The following is a 15,340-nucleotide window of genomic DNA, read 5'->3' as shown; positions in this document are numbered from 1 at the left end:
GATATGTATCGATATGTTTGGCGGTTTGATTCAAAATGTTTCAATTTGAAAACGATTTGATATCAGGATATAAATAAATTAAACACAAATCTCTTCTTTTAATTTATTTTTTTTCTCTCTCATTTTAGTTTTATTTCCATATGTTTACATGATTATTCTTTGTTTACCAATTTCGAAATGAGTTTAAATGTAAATACATTTTCTTTCATGATTATATGATTACATAAGTTGATTACGTCGTTAAAAGTCACGTTTAAAATAAATAAACATAATTTCTATATTAAGAAAATAGAGAGAGAGAGAGAGAGAGAGAGAGACAGTAAATCATTGTTCCACTAATAGGTGAATAAATCGTTGTATCGATTGCAATATTTGTAAGTAATTGACATCCTTTGCGAGGTTAAAATATCTTCCCTATAGATTTTTTAATCGCGGTAGAATGTATACTTGAAACAGCAGGTTGCTTCCGTTTTTCATTCATTGAGCTATTTACAAATCGTGCGAATCTCTTATGGTCCAGCTTCATGTGTATAAACACTGAAGGGTAGCTCAAAAGTATACGTAACTCAAAAAATTTACAACTATTGCGATAATGCCTTGCATTGTTTACAATTTTCCATTCGTTCATCAAATTCCTCTATTTGAAGCGTCATTTCGAAAAATTTGTACTTATCGTGAATATTTCTAGTAGCAGTACGCAGTATATTGTGAGGACTCGCGCCTGGTTCTTCATTGGAAAAAATAAAAAAGAAAACAATTTGTTTAGACTGAAACAAAAACTGAAACTGCTAATGAAATAAGAGCTCGAATGCGCTTACTTATTGCAAGATGCGCGGATAACGCGGTTTTATCCAGCGAAAGCGCCCAGATACGAAGATTGTGCACCTTCATCACACCTTCGATTTGCATAAATGTACTCTCCACTTGAGAATATTCAAATCCTTTTGGAATCCCTTCCATTAAAACGTTCATCACGTCTTTGATTATTGCAACCGTGGTTAATATCACCAACAGTGAAAAGAGGAAAGTGCAAATTGGATCGACTATGCTCCAGCTTGGCTGTAATTGTTACCAGTGTGTATTAATTTCGCGTTCATAAGAAAATATTGGAAAGAACTATTGCGTACATATGCATATATAGTTATACCTTGAAATAAATAACCAATGCTGCAACGAAAACCCCTATACTTTGTATGAAGTCTCCTAAAACGTGAATAAAAGCAGCGCGAACGTTGATATTTTTCCTGTTGTGGGACATATTTTCCTCATCGAGTCCCTCGTTGTCTATATTTCGATTCGGCTTGTCTAAACCGTGTCCATGACTATGGCCGTGCTCATGTAACGATAAACCCATTCTGCAATACAAAAATTGTATCGATGTTACTCAAAATGTGTTATATCGTGACTGCGATTGATTTAATTTATCAGTTCGAACGATCGATAGTTTCAATTGAATATAATATATCACTAACACTAGATTTACCGCAACGCCAACGCCAGAAGTAATCAACATGACGGTGGTATCTAGTTCAAAACTTTTGTGAATTATTCTCTCGACTGCTAGATAAAAAAGAATTCCAGTAACTACCCATATTAGTAAAACCGACGTCAAGGCTCCTATCACCTACGAATAACGATGAACATATTATTGATGGTATGCGTACGTGCATGCATGCGTGCATACGTGCGTGTATATGCCGTCTGCTAGCAAGAAACGAAAGAACGAGGGAAGACAATGGAATAATAATCGATTTTGAAATAGCAAATCTTTTACACCTACTTCTGCTCGATACCATCCAAAAGGCATTTTTTTCGTGGCCGGTCTACTTGCTACCCATATCGAGAATAAAGAGATCATAAACGATGCAAAATCGGTTAATAGATGCGCAGCATCTGTTGCGATCGCCAAACTATTCGATAATACTCCACCTGAAAAGCCAAGCGATCGTTCCATTTAAAAATAATCATTAGTTTCATTTTCTTATCTAATTTTTTTGAACATTTATCGTACAAGTATTTCGCTCTTACATCTACATGATGATTACCTACGATTTCTGCTATCATAAACATTACGCATAGCGTACTAGCAAGCAGTAATTTCTTCCTTGCCTTTTTATCGATCTCTTCGTCTCTTTCCCTATGACAATGGTCTCCTGGTACAGCTAGAAAAACATTTAATAGAAAAATGATAAAGATAAACTTTTTATCAGACATTGATCTGACAGAATTTTGGTCGAAAGATAAATGTCGGAACAATACAGTCGCTGTGATACACCAAGAAGACAAACACGTGAATATACTAAAATTACGCTTCTCTTTGAGACTGCTGATTGAGGTCGAAAAAAGTCGATTTTGTTACATTAAACGTTGCTTGATTCACATATACGAGCAATAATGTTTATGTGGTCAAATTTGAAGGACTAGGACGTAAGGTAAAATAAAGAGGGTAACTTATAAAGGTAGGGTAATCTAGAAATTGATAACGCTAAGGAGCTGTGGATAATCGATAAATCCATTTAATATTTTAAATAAGAAGATAGCCTTTATCCAACCAATCGCCTGACTAGAAGTCGATAGGATCTAAATTTGGAAGAATCTTACTGGAAGGAGTTTGTTGAAAATCGGCTCCGCCGATGCCGGTAGCGTTGACAGTAACTGCAGTTGCAGCTGTTTCGGTAGTTTCATCAACCGATGTAGTACCGCCCTTCACAACCGTACAACAACCAGAAAGTTTGCCGTGCACGCAAAAGATCACCTTTCTCGACGAGGTCTCTTCGTTCTCATCCATCTCATTGTTATTCGGTGGAATGCTCGTCCCATATCCGTATACAGCCTTGTCTTCGAATCTAACCAATAAACAAAAGAACCAATTGATTTCTGTCTTCTATCGTGCTCGTATGTTGTTGCAGCCACGTGCAATAAAACAGAGTCGATGAACGTGGTGATCATGTACGCGATCAATTCCGTGGAAATGGTTTCTGTCAAGTTATGGAACGCGGGACTCGTAATACATTCTGCTTTCTCTTCGTTTTTATGATATTCTATACCGTTATCGTTCATCTGCTTTCGTCACTACTATTTGCACACGATTACCAATTAGATAATCGAAACTAAACTATTCTTACGATTCTCTGGACCCTAATGTTTTCCTTTCTCCTTGTTTTCGTTCACGTAAAAGATAACTGTAAACGAACGTTAACAATTATAACCGAATTTTTTATCATACTTAATTATTGCTTGATTTCTATTACACATAACCTAAATCGGAGATTTATCTCGCAAACGGATTAAGTCTAAAGTACGAAATAGAAGACGGTGCTCGGTTTTCGTTAGAAAATCGAGGAAGATAGAAGAAACAAAAGAAGAAGGAGAACAAGAGAGGTAGAACATTCCAGACGCGCGTGAAGGGGACTTAAGACGGTGGAGCTCGATCGCTTAATCCCGCTTTGGCCCAATCTGTGTCGAGCGTCCCTGAACGTATTATCGTGAGAAAAATATTTCATTGTCGCGAATAACTTCAGTGTAAATAGATCAAAGCAAGAATAGATAGATACGCATTTACACGTCTCTCTTATTTCGATCGTTTGCTGAAAAATTCAGCATTATATCCACGTTACACATACGTATAGATATTATACATACATAGACCGATAGAAAAATATCGTTGTTTACTATTGTTATCAATTGTTTATCGATCATGATATTTCTTATTGTTTCTTGACTTTTGTGTAATTAGATTGATTGCCGCCTAAAATTCAAAGGGGAAAACTCGCGCGAGATAAGATCGAAAGTAGGATAGCGCAGCGCAAGCAATTCAGGGAGAAAAGTCGGTGATGAGGTGGAAACTACCGCTTACGTGAGATCGCGCGTGATCCTCTTAACGATCGTTATCGTTTCTCACGTAGCTCGCTATCTAACAAGATATCATCGAGGATAACATGTGCAAATGCGCATTCGTTAAATCGTTATCCGTAAGAATGACTTCTCACGAAAAAAATACTACGATTCCGGCTAACAGTAATGCCGTGTGCAAAATCATTCGAACCGAACGAATAATACATACATACACGGTATTCAGGTCGTGTTATACGCGACATATACTTTAATCACACTGATTGCTTCTACCAATTATATTTGATTGGATTGACTTCCGGTATTTCTTGTATTCTTGTCTAATAATACTAAAAATACAAAATGTTAAAGAGGAGTAAAATTTTTTGTAGCGACATGCGTCTATTTGCTCGCCAATTCGCTTTTCGAGTTATCTCAAAGTATTACCATTCCGAGATTTACAATTTACAACGAGATTTATTGCAAATGTAGCTAAACGTCAGGTGATCATGATCGACTGCGCATAAATAGCAAACGTACAGTCGCATCTCTGTCACGTTCAAATACCGTGAAAAATACCCAAATATTTTCTTTTATTTGCGATAGATATTGAACGAAATTTACTTCCTACTTTATAGTATAACATACAGCATGGCTGTCAAGAAACGGACGCACCTTCGAGTTTGATTTTATCGGTATCGAAGTTATGGTGAGTTGAGCATGTAGAAATGATGTAAGAGAAAAAGCAGAGAAAAAGTGATTTAAAAAAAACAAATTGCTCGAAAGTAAACGGAATAAGTGCTCGGAAGTTGTAGAATTTTTATGGGGGAATTTAGCATAAGCAGAGAGATCGAATGTTTCTTCTATGTAACAGAGTGGTCGAGAGACTAAATAATTAATAATATCGTTGTCCATTTCTTCAATGAAAGATGTATTTTTGATAAAAATCATTCGCCAGAATATCGCGACGATCTTTGTAAGAACGAACGTGTAATCATAGCGCGCGGTACGCTGCGCGACGACGTGATGCGACGCGGTGAATTTACTAGGTGGGGAGTAGGTGGGAGAGGCGATTTGATCCGACCCGATCCGAATCGATCCGATCGAATTCGAAAGGGATGTTCGAACTCACAGCTTGATCCTTTCCTCGTCCATGATCCTCGTGATGCGGAGGACTGCGTGTATGTGTGTATGTGTGCGTGTGCGTGCGAGCGTGCGGTAGACAGCAGCACTGATCGTGACGTGCAATGAACAACCAAATCAATTCACCGTTCGGTAGATCGATCAAAAATATGTTAAAGAAAAGCAAAAGGGAGAGAAAACGAAGACGCGACGTCGCGACGCGGCGCAGCGCGGCGCGGTGGTCAAACCGAACCGATGGAAGCGATACGAAACGATGCGACTCGTGGCGTAGCGAGGCCAGGTGAGCCGACCCGGGGCAACGAAAAACGGACGCGACGCGAACATACAACCGAAAGTCGACAAGTGTATTAAGTCCTCGGCCGATCAGAGATACGTGAATAGTCCGTGCGCGCGTCACTAGTTGTATGAACAACGCAAACCGTTTGCCACTTCATCCCGTCTTTTAGTAGAAAACCCACTGTCCAGCCTCGTCCGTTTGTTTTACCAGATAGCTTAACTCTCGATCAGTTTCTCCTCGGCTCTTCCTCTCTTTTCCTCTTGCTCTTTTTCACGCTATCCTTCTCCATTCCCTCCCCCACTTTATGCTTCAAGATCGCTCTCTACCGATTTCCTTCCTCCTCTTTCACCCCTTCTTGGCTCATCGGTTCCCCCACTTCTCGCTTCCTCTATCTGTTTCTGCCTTTCAAACTTCCTATCTATTCGCCGTTCATTCTATCTTTGTCGCGCTTTGCGTACGATAGCCTCGTGCCTCGATGTATCGCGCTTTCCTGTTTCTGTTATTTCCTGACGTAGCGTTTGTTACAATCATCGTTTTAACAAACTATCGTGGTTCTCCGAAATTTCTGTCATTCACCGATCTGATCTATCGATTGTTCGGTGAGACGGATGGGATCGAAAACAATCGCGATTGGAACTTTGTTCGATCGATCGATCGTATTCTGTCTTTCCGTCTTTATTCTCTCTTCCTTTTTCCTTGCCAATAAGATTTCGCTCCATTTAATTTCTTGTGCTCGATTTCGATTATAGAAACGAATCTATTGGTAAACGCGCGTAAAAAGTTCATGATAAAACAGTTTGTAGCCGCGGGTCGAGAAATTCGTATTCGCAATTCATTTAAGTTGCGACTTTCCTTCCGATGTTTGAAAACTAATGATCGTTTTACGAGTCAAGTGTACACAAACAATCCAATTTTTTGAAACTCATATTTCGTCAATTATTTTCGAAATACAAAACCACTTTTACTTAAATTTGAATAAACAAAACTTGAGCTTTGACAGAATCAGCCGTATTCTCGACAAGTGTACAATCTTTTTTTAAGCGATTAATTCGATTCCAGTTTGTAACGCGCAAGTGTTGTGCTCTATTTCTCGTTGTATTTAATCACATTGTAATTACTTACTTTTTGCAAAGAAAATCTCTTCAAGGTAAACGTGTGTTCGATGATATAACTTCAAAAAACGACAATGTAGCTTTGCGTACATGTGTGCTTACAGGATCCTTTCTTTCTCTCCTCTTTTTCATTCAGCTTTCGACTTTTGTCGTAAGCAAGATGAACTCGAAAATAAAAGTAAATCGTCATTAGGAAAAGTGCGAAAATTCGTTTCAAAAACCATTATACCAGGATTTTATCGAATGAACTTCGAAGAAGGAACTACGGAAAATTAAGAATAGGTTTTTGGAATGCGAACGAATGTTAAAAATCGTCAATGCCAAAACATATTGTTAAAAATAAGAAAAATAAAAAAGATGAAATGAAGAGAGAATGTTCATCGAACCTCTGCGTTAAAAATTTATATGAAAACAGTTGTGTCGTTAACGAACGTAAATATTAGCCCGATACATTACTGGTTAAATTATCGTTTCATCGATTGCCTGCCTCTTATGTATATTTTCATTGTAAACAATTTATAGTTACACAAATGTACATACTTATAAGCCTCAAATTCTCATAAACGTTAAAAGATAAAATGAAATTACGTACGATATATGATTACTTCGATTAGCTTTATCCATTCTTGTGACAAAATGCAGGTTCTTTCTCTTAAGATATACAAGTCTTTCTTCCTTTCGATTTCACCAAATAATACGAAGAATGTAAACAAGACATTAACCGCTATACACGTCGTAAAACTTGACTCAACCGCGCATCGCGCTCGATCTATCACAGTTGTATGTTTTTCTATCGACGAAAGATGTCATTACTAGCCAAATAAGATGTATTCTTTTGGAAATATTTTCACTTTATAAATGAATCGATTGATCTTTTTTCCTCAGAGTGACGATCTTGATATACATGAACAAAAATTGCGAAAAATATCGTATAAAGTCGAACGTTTTCTTATTCTATGTGCAAGAGAAAGCATTCTCATTCGTCGAAGGAACGTGTATTTATAAAAGATACCTTACAGATAGAAACTAAAAGATACAAACGTTACAAGTTTACTTTTTACAACTATAAAGTAGATAATACAAAATCACAATTGTGTTAACGGCACGGTCATAGTTGCCCGGCTACAGTTAACTACTACGACATTACAATAACAACGATCCATTTTCAAATGGTTGAATGTTCCGCTGAATTTCATACAATCAGTTGCAGTAATCTATTTCGCCCTGCAGCGTTCGATATTCGCGTGTAAATGTATCGCATTCTTCTTACTTCCTTGGCATTCAAAAAAATCACGCGTCACTGCAACAATGTGCTTGCATATATTGAAAACGAAATTTAACTAGTTCTGGAAAGTTATTCGTAAAACTCTTCCCTTTTCCTGATAGATTTTCGTACAATTCATGCCATTTCTGCTTATAATTCTTCGTGCTTGGGAAAATCTTCCACATCTTCGAATGTTTCTAAAATAAAGGACAAGAAGAATTGATAATAAGATTGATATATACATATATATATATACTATTGATATGTATAATGTTGCGAGAAGCATTGGTAAAGTATTTGCTATTGTTGTTTAATCGATGCGTTTAATCAATACCATTTTCTTCCTTCTCCGTTTGTCTATTCTCGTTCTCCAGCTTCATCTGTAAGGCTTTTATTTCTTCATCATAACCTATCCATTCCGGTAATATACGCACAGCAGCTTGTAATTTAGCTTCTTTAGTCATTGGATTATTACACTACGAGATGCAAAGATCGAACAATATGTTTAAGTTTACGTTAGAAATGTATTATCAACTAAATGTAACGAATCTATAATATAAACTTTATTTACCAAGTCTATAGTTTTGGCATATTTTTTGGATGCATCGTCGCACCAAGTCTCACACCATAACCACTCTTGCGGCAGTGATTTAATGCTCACTTGATGAATCATGTTATTGGGGAGATCCTAAAACAACGCGCTAATTTGTAATCGTCATATATTATTTAATCGAATCATTTCGGTATTACTGTTAGTATCGTACGGACTTGGTCCAAATTAGACAAACTATTAGGATCTTGGCTCAATGCTTGATACTGTCCCCTTAATCTGTCTCCGGCTGCAATACGTCGGAATCGCTTCAAATCTACCACGTACAGAGCACTGATGTGATAAGCACGTCCCTGTAAATGATTTCGCCAATAACCTTGTTTCCAAAATCGAAATCCGTCCATTTCTTTCCTGCTGTTACAAAATGGCGTGTATGCATATGGCGCGCCGCCAAGGTCCATGGTCGCCAATTCTTTTAAATCTGCCCTTACAACCTAATATAATACAATGTTATTACGATCGTACAGAAGTAACAATAGTAACGGCAAAGATAACAAAGATATTAATGATTTACAGTAATTGCTTGTACATAATTATTATACCTGATCAGCATCAACGAATATTATCTTTTTAACGTTTAAGGGGAACAGCACATCCAAAAATAGTATTTTGTAACCCCATATGGTTCTTTGCTTTTCAGTTTGTTGATGGAGCCAGCGAGGCCATTTGTATTGTACTAATTCATATTCAAAACCATATTCCTTTGCCATATGTGGTAAAAAATCCTAAAATAAAGGAAGATTTGTTGAAATATGTCGTTTAATTTATTTATTAATTCCACTTCATGAACGTAATCGCTTACTTTTAACGTTGGGGATAGATAATTTTTCAGAAACCAGAATTTGACGGGACTTTTGGTATGCTTTATAACGCTTAACATCATAATTTTCAGAAATCTTTCATACAAGTGTCCAGAGGCTAAAGAGAAGATATTTAATTTTTCATCCTCATCGTCACCATCGTCTGCTGTCGTAAATGTCCTAATTTCGAAGAGAGCGATAAAATTAGGAAATGGAAGAAATTCAACTGTTTTTTCGTTGAATTTCAGGGAGGTATGTAACGTGATTGAATAAGCGTACAACAAGTGTTGTATTCGAATGTATAACGCACGTTTAAGATGCGAAACAATCGGTAAAATAATTATGTATCTTTACACATTACGAGCAATATACGTTATGCGCGATAATGTTTAAATAGTTGTTGAAAGCTTACCAAAATTTGGAAAAGCTAAAAAGAGAGAGAAAATAAACAGAAATTAAAGTTTGAGGATCGCCTAACACGATGTGCTAAGAATATTTCATATTTTTATGTATGCTTAGTGCCAACGCGAATTTAAAACTATTTTAAAAATACACCTATACAAAAGCGAACAGTGTAAGTTTTATTTACCTAGAAATAGAGTTCCATAAGCCAGAACTTTTATCGTCTTCCGATAAAAGATCCATTCCCACCTTGTCCGGCTTTTTCGATACTTTGACTTTCAACACGTGACTTCTGAGGGAACTTATAACAACTTTTACGTCATTGCCGTTTTGTAAAACATCTTGACCACCGATAGTAGTAAAGTCATAGATTTCCGCCGACCGTCCTTGCCGCAAACGCAATATCCATTCCCCTGGGTTTGCTTTAAGCTGAAAATATCCTAAGTTTGCCATTACTATAGTGTCCACCATTAATGGTTGCTTTTCCGTTCCTAATGTGATTTGTAATCCACGAGGTGGATTTCCGATTACTGCTTCGAAACAATGACCTTCAAGAAGTAAATGCTCTAATTCAAATTCGCTGTAACAAAGAATTGTGGATATACAACAAACACATTTTAATTATTTCTTCCAACGCGATACACTTACCTGTGCACTCCAATTGCTACATTATCCAATTTAATATTGTCTAAATCGTACACGCTCCTAACTACTTCTACTAACCAATTTTCTGGTGCATGAATATACTGTGTCAAAAGAGATGAAGTTGGTAATTTTGTAAATTTTGCCATAGCCCCATTAACACGTCCGTCGGGGGAGAATTGTAACTGAGGTTCGAACACGAAACGATAAAAACTGAAGTAACATAAATAAAATGCATAAATATGAAAGGAACAGCTCAATGTAGCAACATAATTTCGTATAAAATTAAAAGAACAGTATACGATATACCTTTTCAACGGCATATCGCTATTTTTAACCAAACAGTTTAAAAACACTTTAACGTTACAGTTTAAAGATTGTTGAAGCGTTTTTAAAATCGGACCCAATTTTTGTGCGCCGCGAGATACTGGATCAACGATAGCAATCAAGTTAAATGCCACTTCATCCGAATTTGTTGCTGGAACCTTTATGGCGCTAGATATATTAACAATCAAAATGTTAAGGATCGTTTAATTGTTTAAGCTCGCTCATAAAAATTATTTTTTTACCATTTCCATACTCACCTATATTCATCACCGTGAAATGGAACGTGAAATCGGCTCCGCGTTTGAGGGTGCGATGCTAACAAGGATGTAATTTTCATTATCATATCATCGGTGATTTCGTTTTTTTCTGCACAAAAGATCATTACAACATTATATCATTCAAATAACATAGACACGACAGCTGTACATCATATGTATATGTTATCATAGATTAACTTCCGTACCATACTCATCATTTTCCAATAATTGTCCCTTTATTAATATTTGGAACAATTTATCGTCATAAGTACTTTGACTGAATCTTTCCAAAAGCGAAAAATCTTCGCTTGTAAATTCTTCGCCCTCGTCTAAAGGACCAATTAATCGTCCATTACACACGATCGCTCTAACTCCTTGTTGCAGGTTTAGTACCGTTTTCACGTACAGGCGATGTACAAACAATTCATCGGCTTGGTTTTTCAACTGTTCTTTTACAGCCTCTTCCTAATTTTACGATAATTTGTTAAATATTTATTAGCATTGCCAAATTTTTTCGTAAAAGAGAAATAATTACCTCTATGTCAATTTTGCCGTTAGCAACATCTTCTTTAATTATGTTACGAATAAAACGTATAGCCTTATCTACCGGCAGGCTATGTAACGTAGCTAGAACTATTCGATTAATATCAATTGTATTATCATCATTAGTACCGTCGAACGGATTGACGATTACACTAATTCTGACATCTGCATTCGAATCCTGAATCATAATCACCGCACAATTATATTTAAATATTAATGGAAATAATTTACTTAGTTACTTTATTGTACAACTCTGTGCATAAACAAGCACGAGAAATCACTTACTATGTATTCAAGTGCCTCGCGTAATAATTGTCTCCCTTCTGCATCATTTAAATTTGCTACAACCCAAAAGGTATATAAATGGTGTACACTTGTGCGTCGTGTTACGTACATATAACGCATTCTATCCATCAACCATGTTGATAAATCTTGAGGACTCCATTTACTATAATCTTTATCGTTAGGTATAGTGCCGATTAAGTTTAACCATGTGTGTTTCTCCGGTTTTAATATTCGCTCGTTCAAGCTATAACAAGTGAATAAAGATAATAAAGGAACTGAAATCGCAAGGATCATATTCGTGAATTTTTAAATAAAATTTCATACCGAGGCATAACATTTGGCTGATTCATAATATAATCGACTACGTCATCTCCTTCGGTTATTTCTCCTCGATACACTGCTTTTTGTAATGCAGGCGTTTGTGACATGATCGTAGATAGAACAGCTTCTTCGAATGAGTTGGCGTTCAATTGTTCGGCTGACAAAGGTACACCATTTAGCAAAGCTTGCGGAAATTTTTTAAAACCAGATCGTTTTATGAAATCATTAGCTAAGTGACGTCCTACGTCATATTCAGATTCTTCACCGAGGATATAATTTACGTTAGCAGACGAATCTTGCACTTTTATTGCTTTCTTTACATCTTCTACGTCTGGACCTTCTGGACCAATGTAATTTCCTAACTAAAATTATACATCATGAATTACAAATATCGTTCATTTCATATATATGATTAATGAGACTACACAACAAATGATCGAATACTGTAAGGCCTTACATTTATCAGAAATTGCAAAGCATGTTCCGATCCTTTAGTTTCCGCAAAGTAATGATATGCATTATTAACGGCGACACTAGCATCAGTCAATCCAGTTATAGAAGTATCGTAACTCGTTACGAAAACAAAACCTACTCTTAATGGTGCGGAATGTAGATATAAAGATTGTGCTAAAGATATCAAAGGGGTGGATTCTCCGCTTAAAGGGTCGATAATTAATACCTATTGAAATATACAATTTTTAAATGGATTTGTATCTTTACAATTGTCTAACATTACATTGTAATTATTCTAGATCATCAATGTTTACAAACCAAATTGTACAAATTTCTTCTAATATTTCTAAGCATGCCAGGAAAAGTTGGTCTTAATAATTCTGTTAACGACGACGACCATCTACTGTAAGCTGAATCCTGTTCGATATCGTTTACCCAAATTATTGCCGAATCTCTTATATCCATTGCAAATTCTTGTTTATCCATGTTAGTGGATAAATCCAAAGCCAGCAATATATTCATCAACTTGTTACTAAATCCTATAAATGAGATGTTCAGTAATGTTATAATTCATTTTGCATTTATCGAGTTATTCCTAACAATACAACATGTGCCGTACCGATTTTACGAAGAGATTCCATTACTCTTAATTCGCTTCTTAATGATTCTAAAAGACTAAGCACATCTACTGCTTCTAGATCAAAAAATAAACCATTAATAAAAAGTGCAGTATCTGTGGGTTGTATATTTAAACTTGTAGAAAACATTGCTTGATTGAGTTTCATTTCTTTCTTCATTTCATTATTCACTTTTGTTCTAATTAGAGATTTCGCCTTCAAACAAATTAGAATATTATCATTAATAGGAAATACTAAACAACATAAAATAAAAGCGGAAAATGCCCGCAACAGGATCAATAATATGTATTGTAAAAAAATATTTACTTGCATTGGAAAATTTTGCGAAATATCCGTCAAAACATTAATGGCTTCGTTTGTGGGAGAATTCATTATCCTTTCAGCTGCTTGATGACTTAATTCTTGAAACTGCCACACTTTTAGAGCACCAATTTCATGACTGGTTTCAAGTAAATGAGTTTGTAATTTATCCAGTTCTAATTGCTTATCAGGGTACAAATTTCTAAAATGATCAAGCAAAATTGTAGTAATAAAAAATGAGCGGAAAAATAGATAAAACGGAATAAATGAAAAATTGAAAATGTATATATGCTTGAGAATTAATACTAACGTGAAAATCAAATTTATATGCATATTAGGATATAACCACCTTACTTTAATGTTACAAAATTAATTCCATCTATTTCTTCTGCGCTATCATTTGTGGTCTCTGAATCTTTTCCTGCATTATCTTTGATATCCGAATCATCTGTTGCTTTATATTCTGTAGACTTCATTTGCAGTTCTACCCCATATCCCGATAAACGTACATTTTTGTCTATTCTGTCCTGCATAGACCATAATAAAAGACATTAAAAGTTTGCTATTACTGTTACATCAGATATAATTACAATACCTTTAAATAATGTCGCAAAATATAATTAATTCCTCTATTTTCTGTAAGACTTTTTAATTTGTTATGAAAATCTGAGAATTTTGGTGTTCCAATCTGGCCATACAATATAATAATTTTTTCTGATTGCTGAGACATATGATAACGATGATCTACACTATATGTATCTGGATGTAACCAAGTATCCTATGTAATAAGTGATAAAATGCATAAATGAAATCAATTAAAGTAGATACACGTATCAAATGTTTACATGTCACCTACTTGACTAGCTAGTTCCTCTAATTCTTCTAAAGAACAAGTAAACACTCCACCGACATCCACTACATTATAACAATCAAATCTGGAAACATTTTTATTTTCTGCCATTTGTGTGAACATTTCCACTCGTGCCGAATAAATTCGTAAAGACAGACCCAATTTCATTAATGCTACCTCTGATTGAGATAAATATTTTTCAGCAAAAGCAATAACAGCATCGTAGTTCTCTTCTTCTGTAACTACAAAAAGGAAAACAACATGAAATTATATTGTTGCTAATTTAATGAGGATTAAGATAGATGAAAATTACCATTTCTTAAATCATAATTGGCAAAAGCATCTATGAATTCCCAAAAATAACTTGGATTTTCATCATTTAGATACTCAGCAGCTTCAAGAACTAAGGGTGTTTCTTTCCATTTTGCATCTATTAGAGTGGTTACATATTTATTTACCCTTCTGTCTGCTTTAATGTATATCACACACAGTAGTAAAAAATAAAAAAATATAATTAACCGCATCTGCAAATAATATCAAGATTATTAATAGTGGGAAAAGTAGTAGTAAAAATGTAAGAGGTTCGACAAGGTTTTGTTGTTTCCGCTACAATACTGTTATATTTAGAATTTAAGAAGAATAAAAGTTATACTTTTGATTTGCTATACAATGAAATAGCCGAACTTCTAAACGTATCTATTATACATCAATATTCATTGTTACGAAAATATGTTTCTATCATTATATTCAAATAATTGATAGATCAAAATGATACAACTTCCCATATCAACGCTAGACTATCGAATAAAACGAAAAAAAAAAATGTAAATAATAAAAATTATTAAAAATAAGAATAATATAATTAACAGATTTTTATGATGTCGTAGCATGGAAGAAAAGGATTCTTTTAATGAAATTTGCATACCTTTAAATTTACCATGAAACTAATATTACGGAAGAATTGGATAACGATAATAGCCAATCCATGCAGAGCACGTGCGGTAAATATCGTACTGGTGAAAGAGTTCGGCTACGTAAGCTACCTTTAAGTTTATACGTGGTAGTACGTAATATTAGTATGTATAGTAATGATTATTATACTCATAGCACACATTTACAGATTTTACAAACTAAATGTAACGATTTGTTAAAATATGCTATCAGATATCAGTAATATATTCCTTTTAAAGAGAATGAATCATTTTCAAAAATATATTACTTGCAAACTTTTAATCTAGGACTATCGATGTGCTTCTGAAAGAAATCTATAAATTTCCTAGATTCT

General features: G+C 35.1%; 2 protein-coding genes across 9 annotated transcripts; both read right to left on the bottom strand.

The window, feature by feature from the left end:
• Positions 1 to 89: 89 nt before the first annotated feature.
• LOC139986905 (proton-coupled zinc antiporter SLC30A2) lies at positions 90 to 7,301 on the bottom strand. Of its 5 annotated transcripts, XM_072002644.1 has the most exons (10): positions 6,956 to 7,301; positions 6,374 to 6,528; positions 2,954 to 3,182; positions 2,602 to 2,846; positions 2,046 to 2,162; positions 1,781 to 1,929; positions 1,473 to 1,624; positions 1,148 to 1,355; positions 819 to 1,059; positions 90 to 727 (listed from the first exon to the last, which is right to left on the bottom strand). In XM_072002644.1, the coding sequence occupies exons 3-10, from the start codon at positions 3,058 to 3,060 to the stop codon at positions 582 to 584; spliced, it is 1,365 nt and encodes a 454-aa protein (XP_071858745.1). In that variant the 5' UTR covers positions 3,061 to 3,182; positions 6,374 to 6,528; positions 6,956 to 7,301; the 3' UTR covers positions 90 to 581. The 5 variants fall into 5 exon arrangements, with proteins under 5 accessions (XP_071858745.1, XP_071858749.1, XP_071858746.1 ...); XM_072002648.1 differs by lacking the exon at positions 2,954 to 3,182; XM_072002645.1 differs by lacking the exons at positions 6,374 to 6,528; positions 6,956 to 7,301 and adding an exon at positions 4,964 to 5,562.
• A 96-nt stretch (positions 7,302 to 7,397) lies between these two features.
• Positions 7,398 to 15,146, bottom strand: Uggt (UDP-glucose-glycoprotein glucosyltransferase). Of its 4 annotated transcripts, none has more exons than XM_072002616.1 (24): positions 14,981 to 15,146; positions 14,369 to 14,579; positions 14,062 to 14,297; positions 13,801 to 13,983; positions 13,560 to 13,732; positions 13,212 to 13,407; positions 12,887 to 13,100; positions 12,586 to 12,806; positions 12,272 to 12,493; positions 11,818 to 12,176; positions 11,494 to 11,737; positions 11,201 to 11,386; positions 10,872 to 11,130; positions 10,666 to 10,774; positions 10,391 to 10,576; positions 10,088 to 10,294; positions 9,627 to 10,019; positions 9,450 to 9,464; positions 9,040 to 9,217; positions 8,780 to 8,962; positions 8,396 to 8,671; positions 8,199 to 8,315; positions 7,962 to 8,103; positions 7,398 to 7,824 (listed from the first exon to the last, which is right to left on the bottom strand). In XM_072002616.1, the coding sequence occupies exons 1-24, from the start codon at positions 14,993 to 14,995 to the stop codon at positions 7,778 to 7,780; spliced, it is 4,572 nt and encodes a 1,523-aa protein (XP_071858717.1). In that variant the 5' UTR covers positions 14,996 to 15,146; the 3' UTR covers positions 7,398 to 7,777. The 4 variants fall into 4 exon arrangements, with proteins under 4 accessions (XP_071858717.1, XP_071858720.1, XP_071858718.1 ...); XM_072002619.1 differs by lacking the exon at positions 14,981 to 15,146 and adding an exon at positions 14,708 to 14,831; XM_072002617.1 differs by lacking the exon at positions 14,981 to 15,146 and adding an exon at positions 14,761 to 14,787.
• Positions 15,147 to 15,340: the final 194 nt, after the last annotated feature.

Source organism: Bombus fervidus, chromosome 4, assembly GCF_041682495.2.
Source record: "Bombus fervidus isolate BK054 chromosome 4, iyBomFerv1, whole genome shotgun sequence".
NCBI classification, from domain to species: domain Eukaryota; kingdom Metazoa; phylum Arthropoda; class Insecta; order Hymenoptera; family Apidae; genus Bombus; species Bombus fervidus.
The sequence above is the reverse complement of the archived record's forward strand: the minus strand, read 5'-3'. Positions and strand labels throughout refer to the sequence as shown.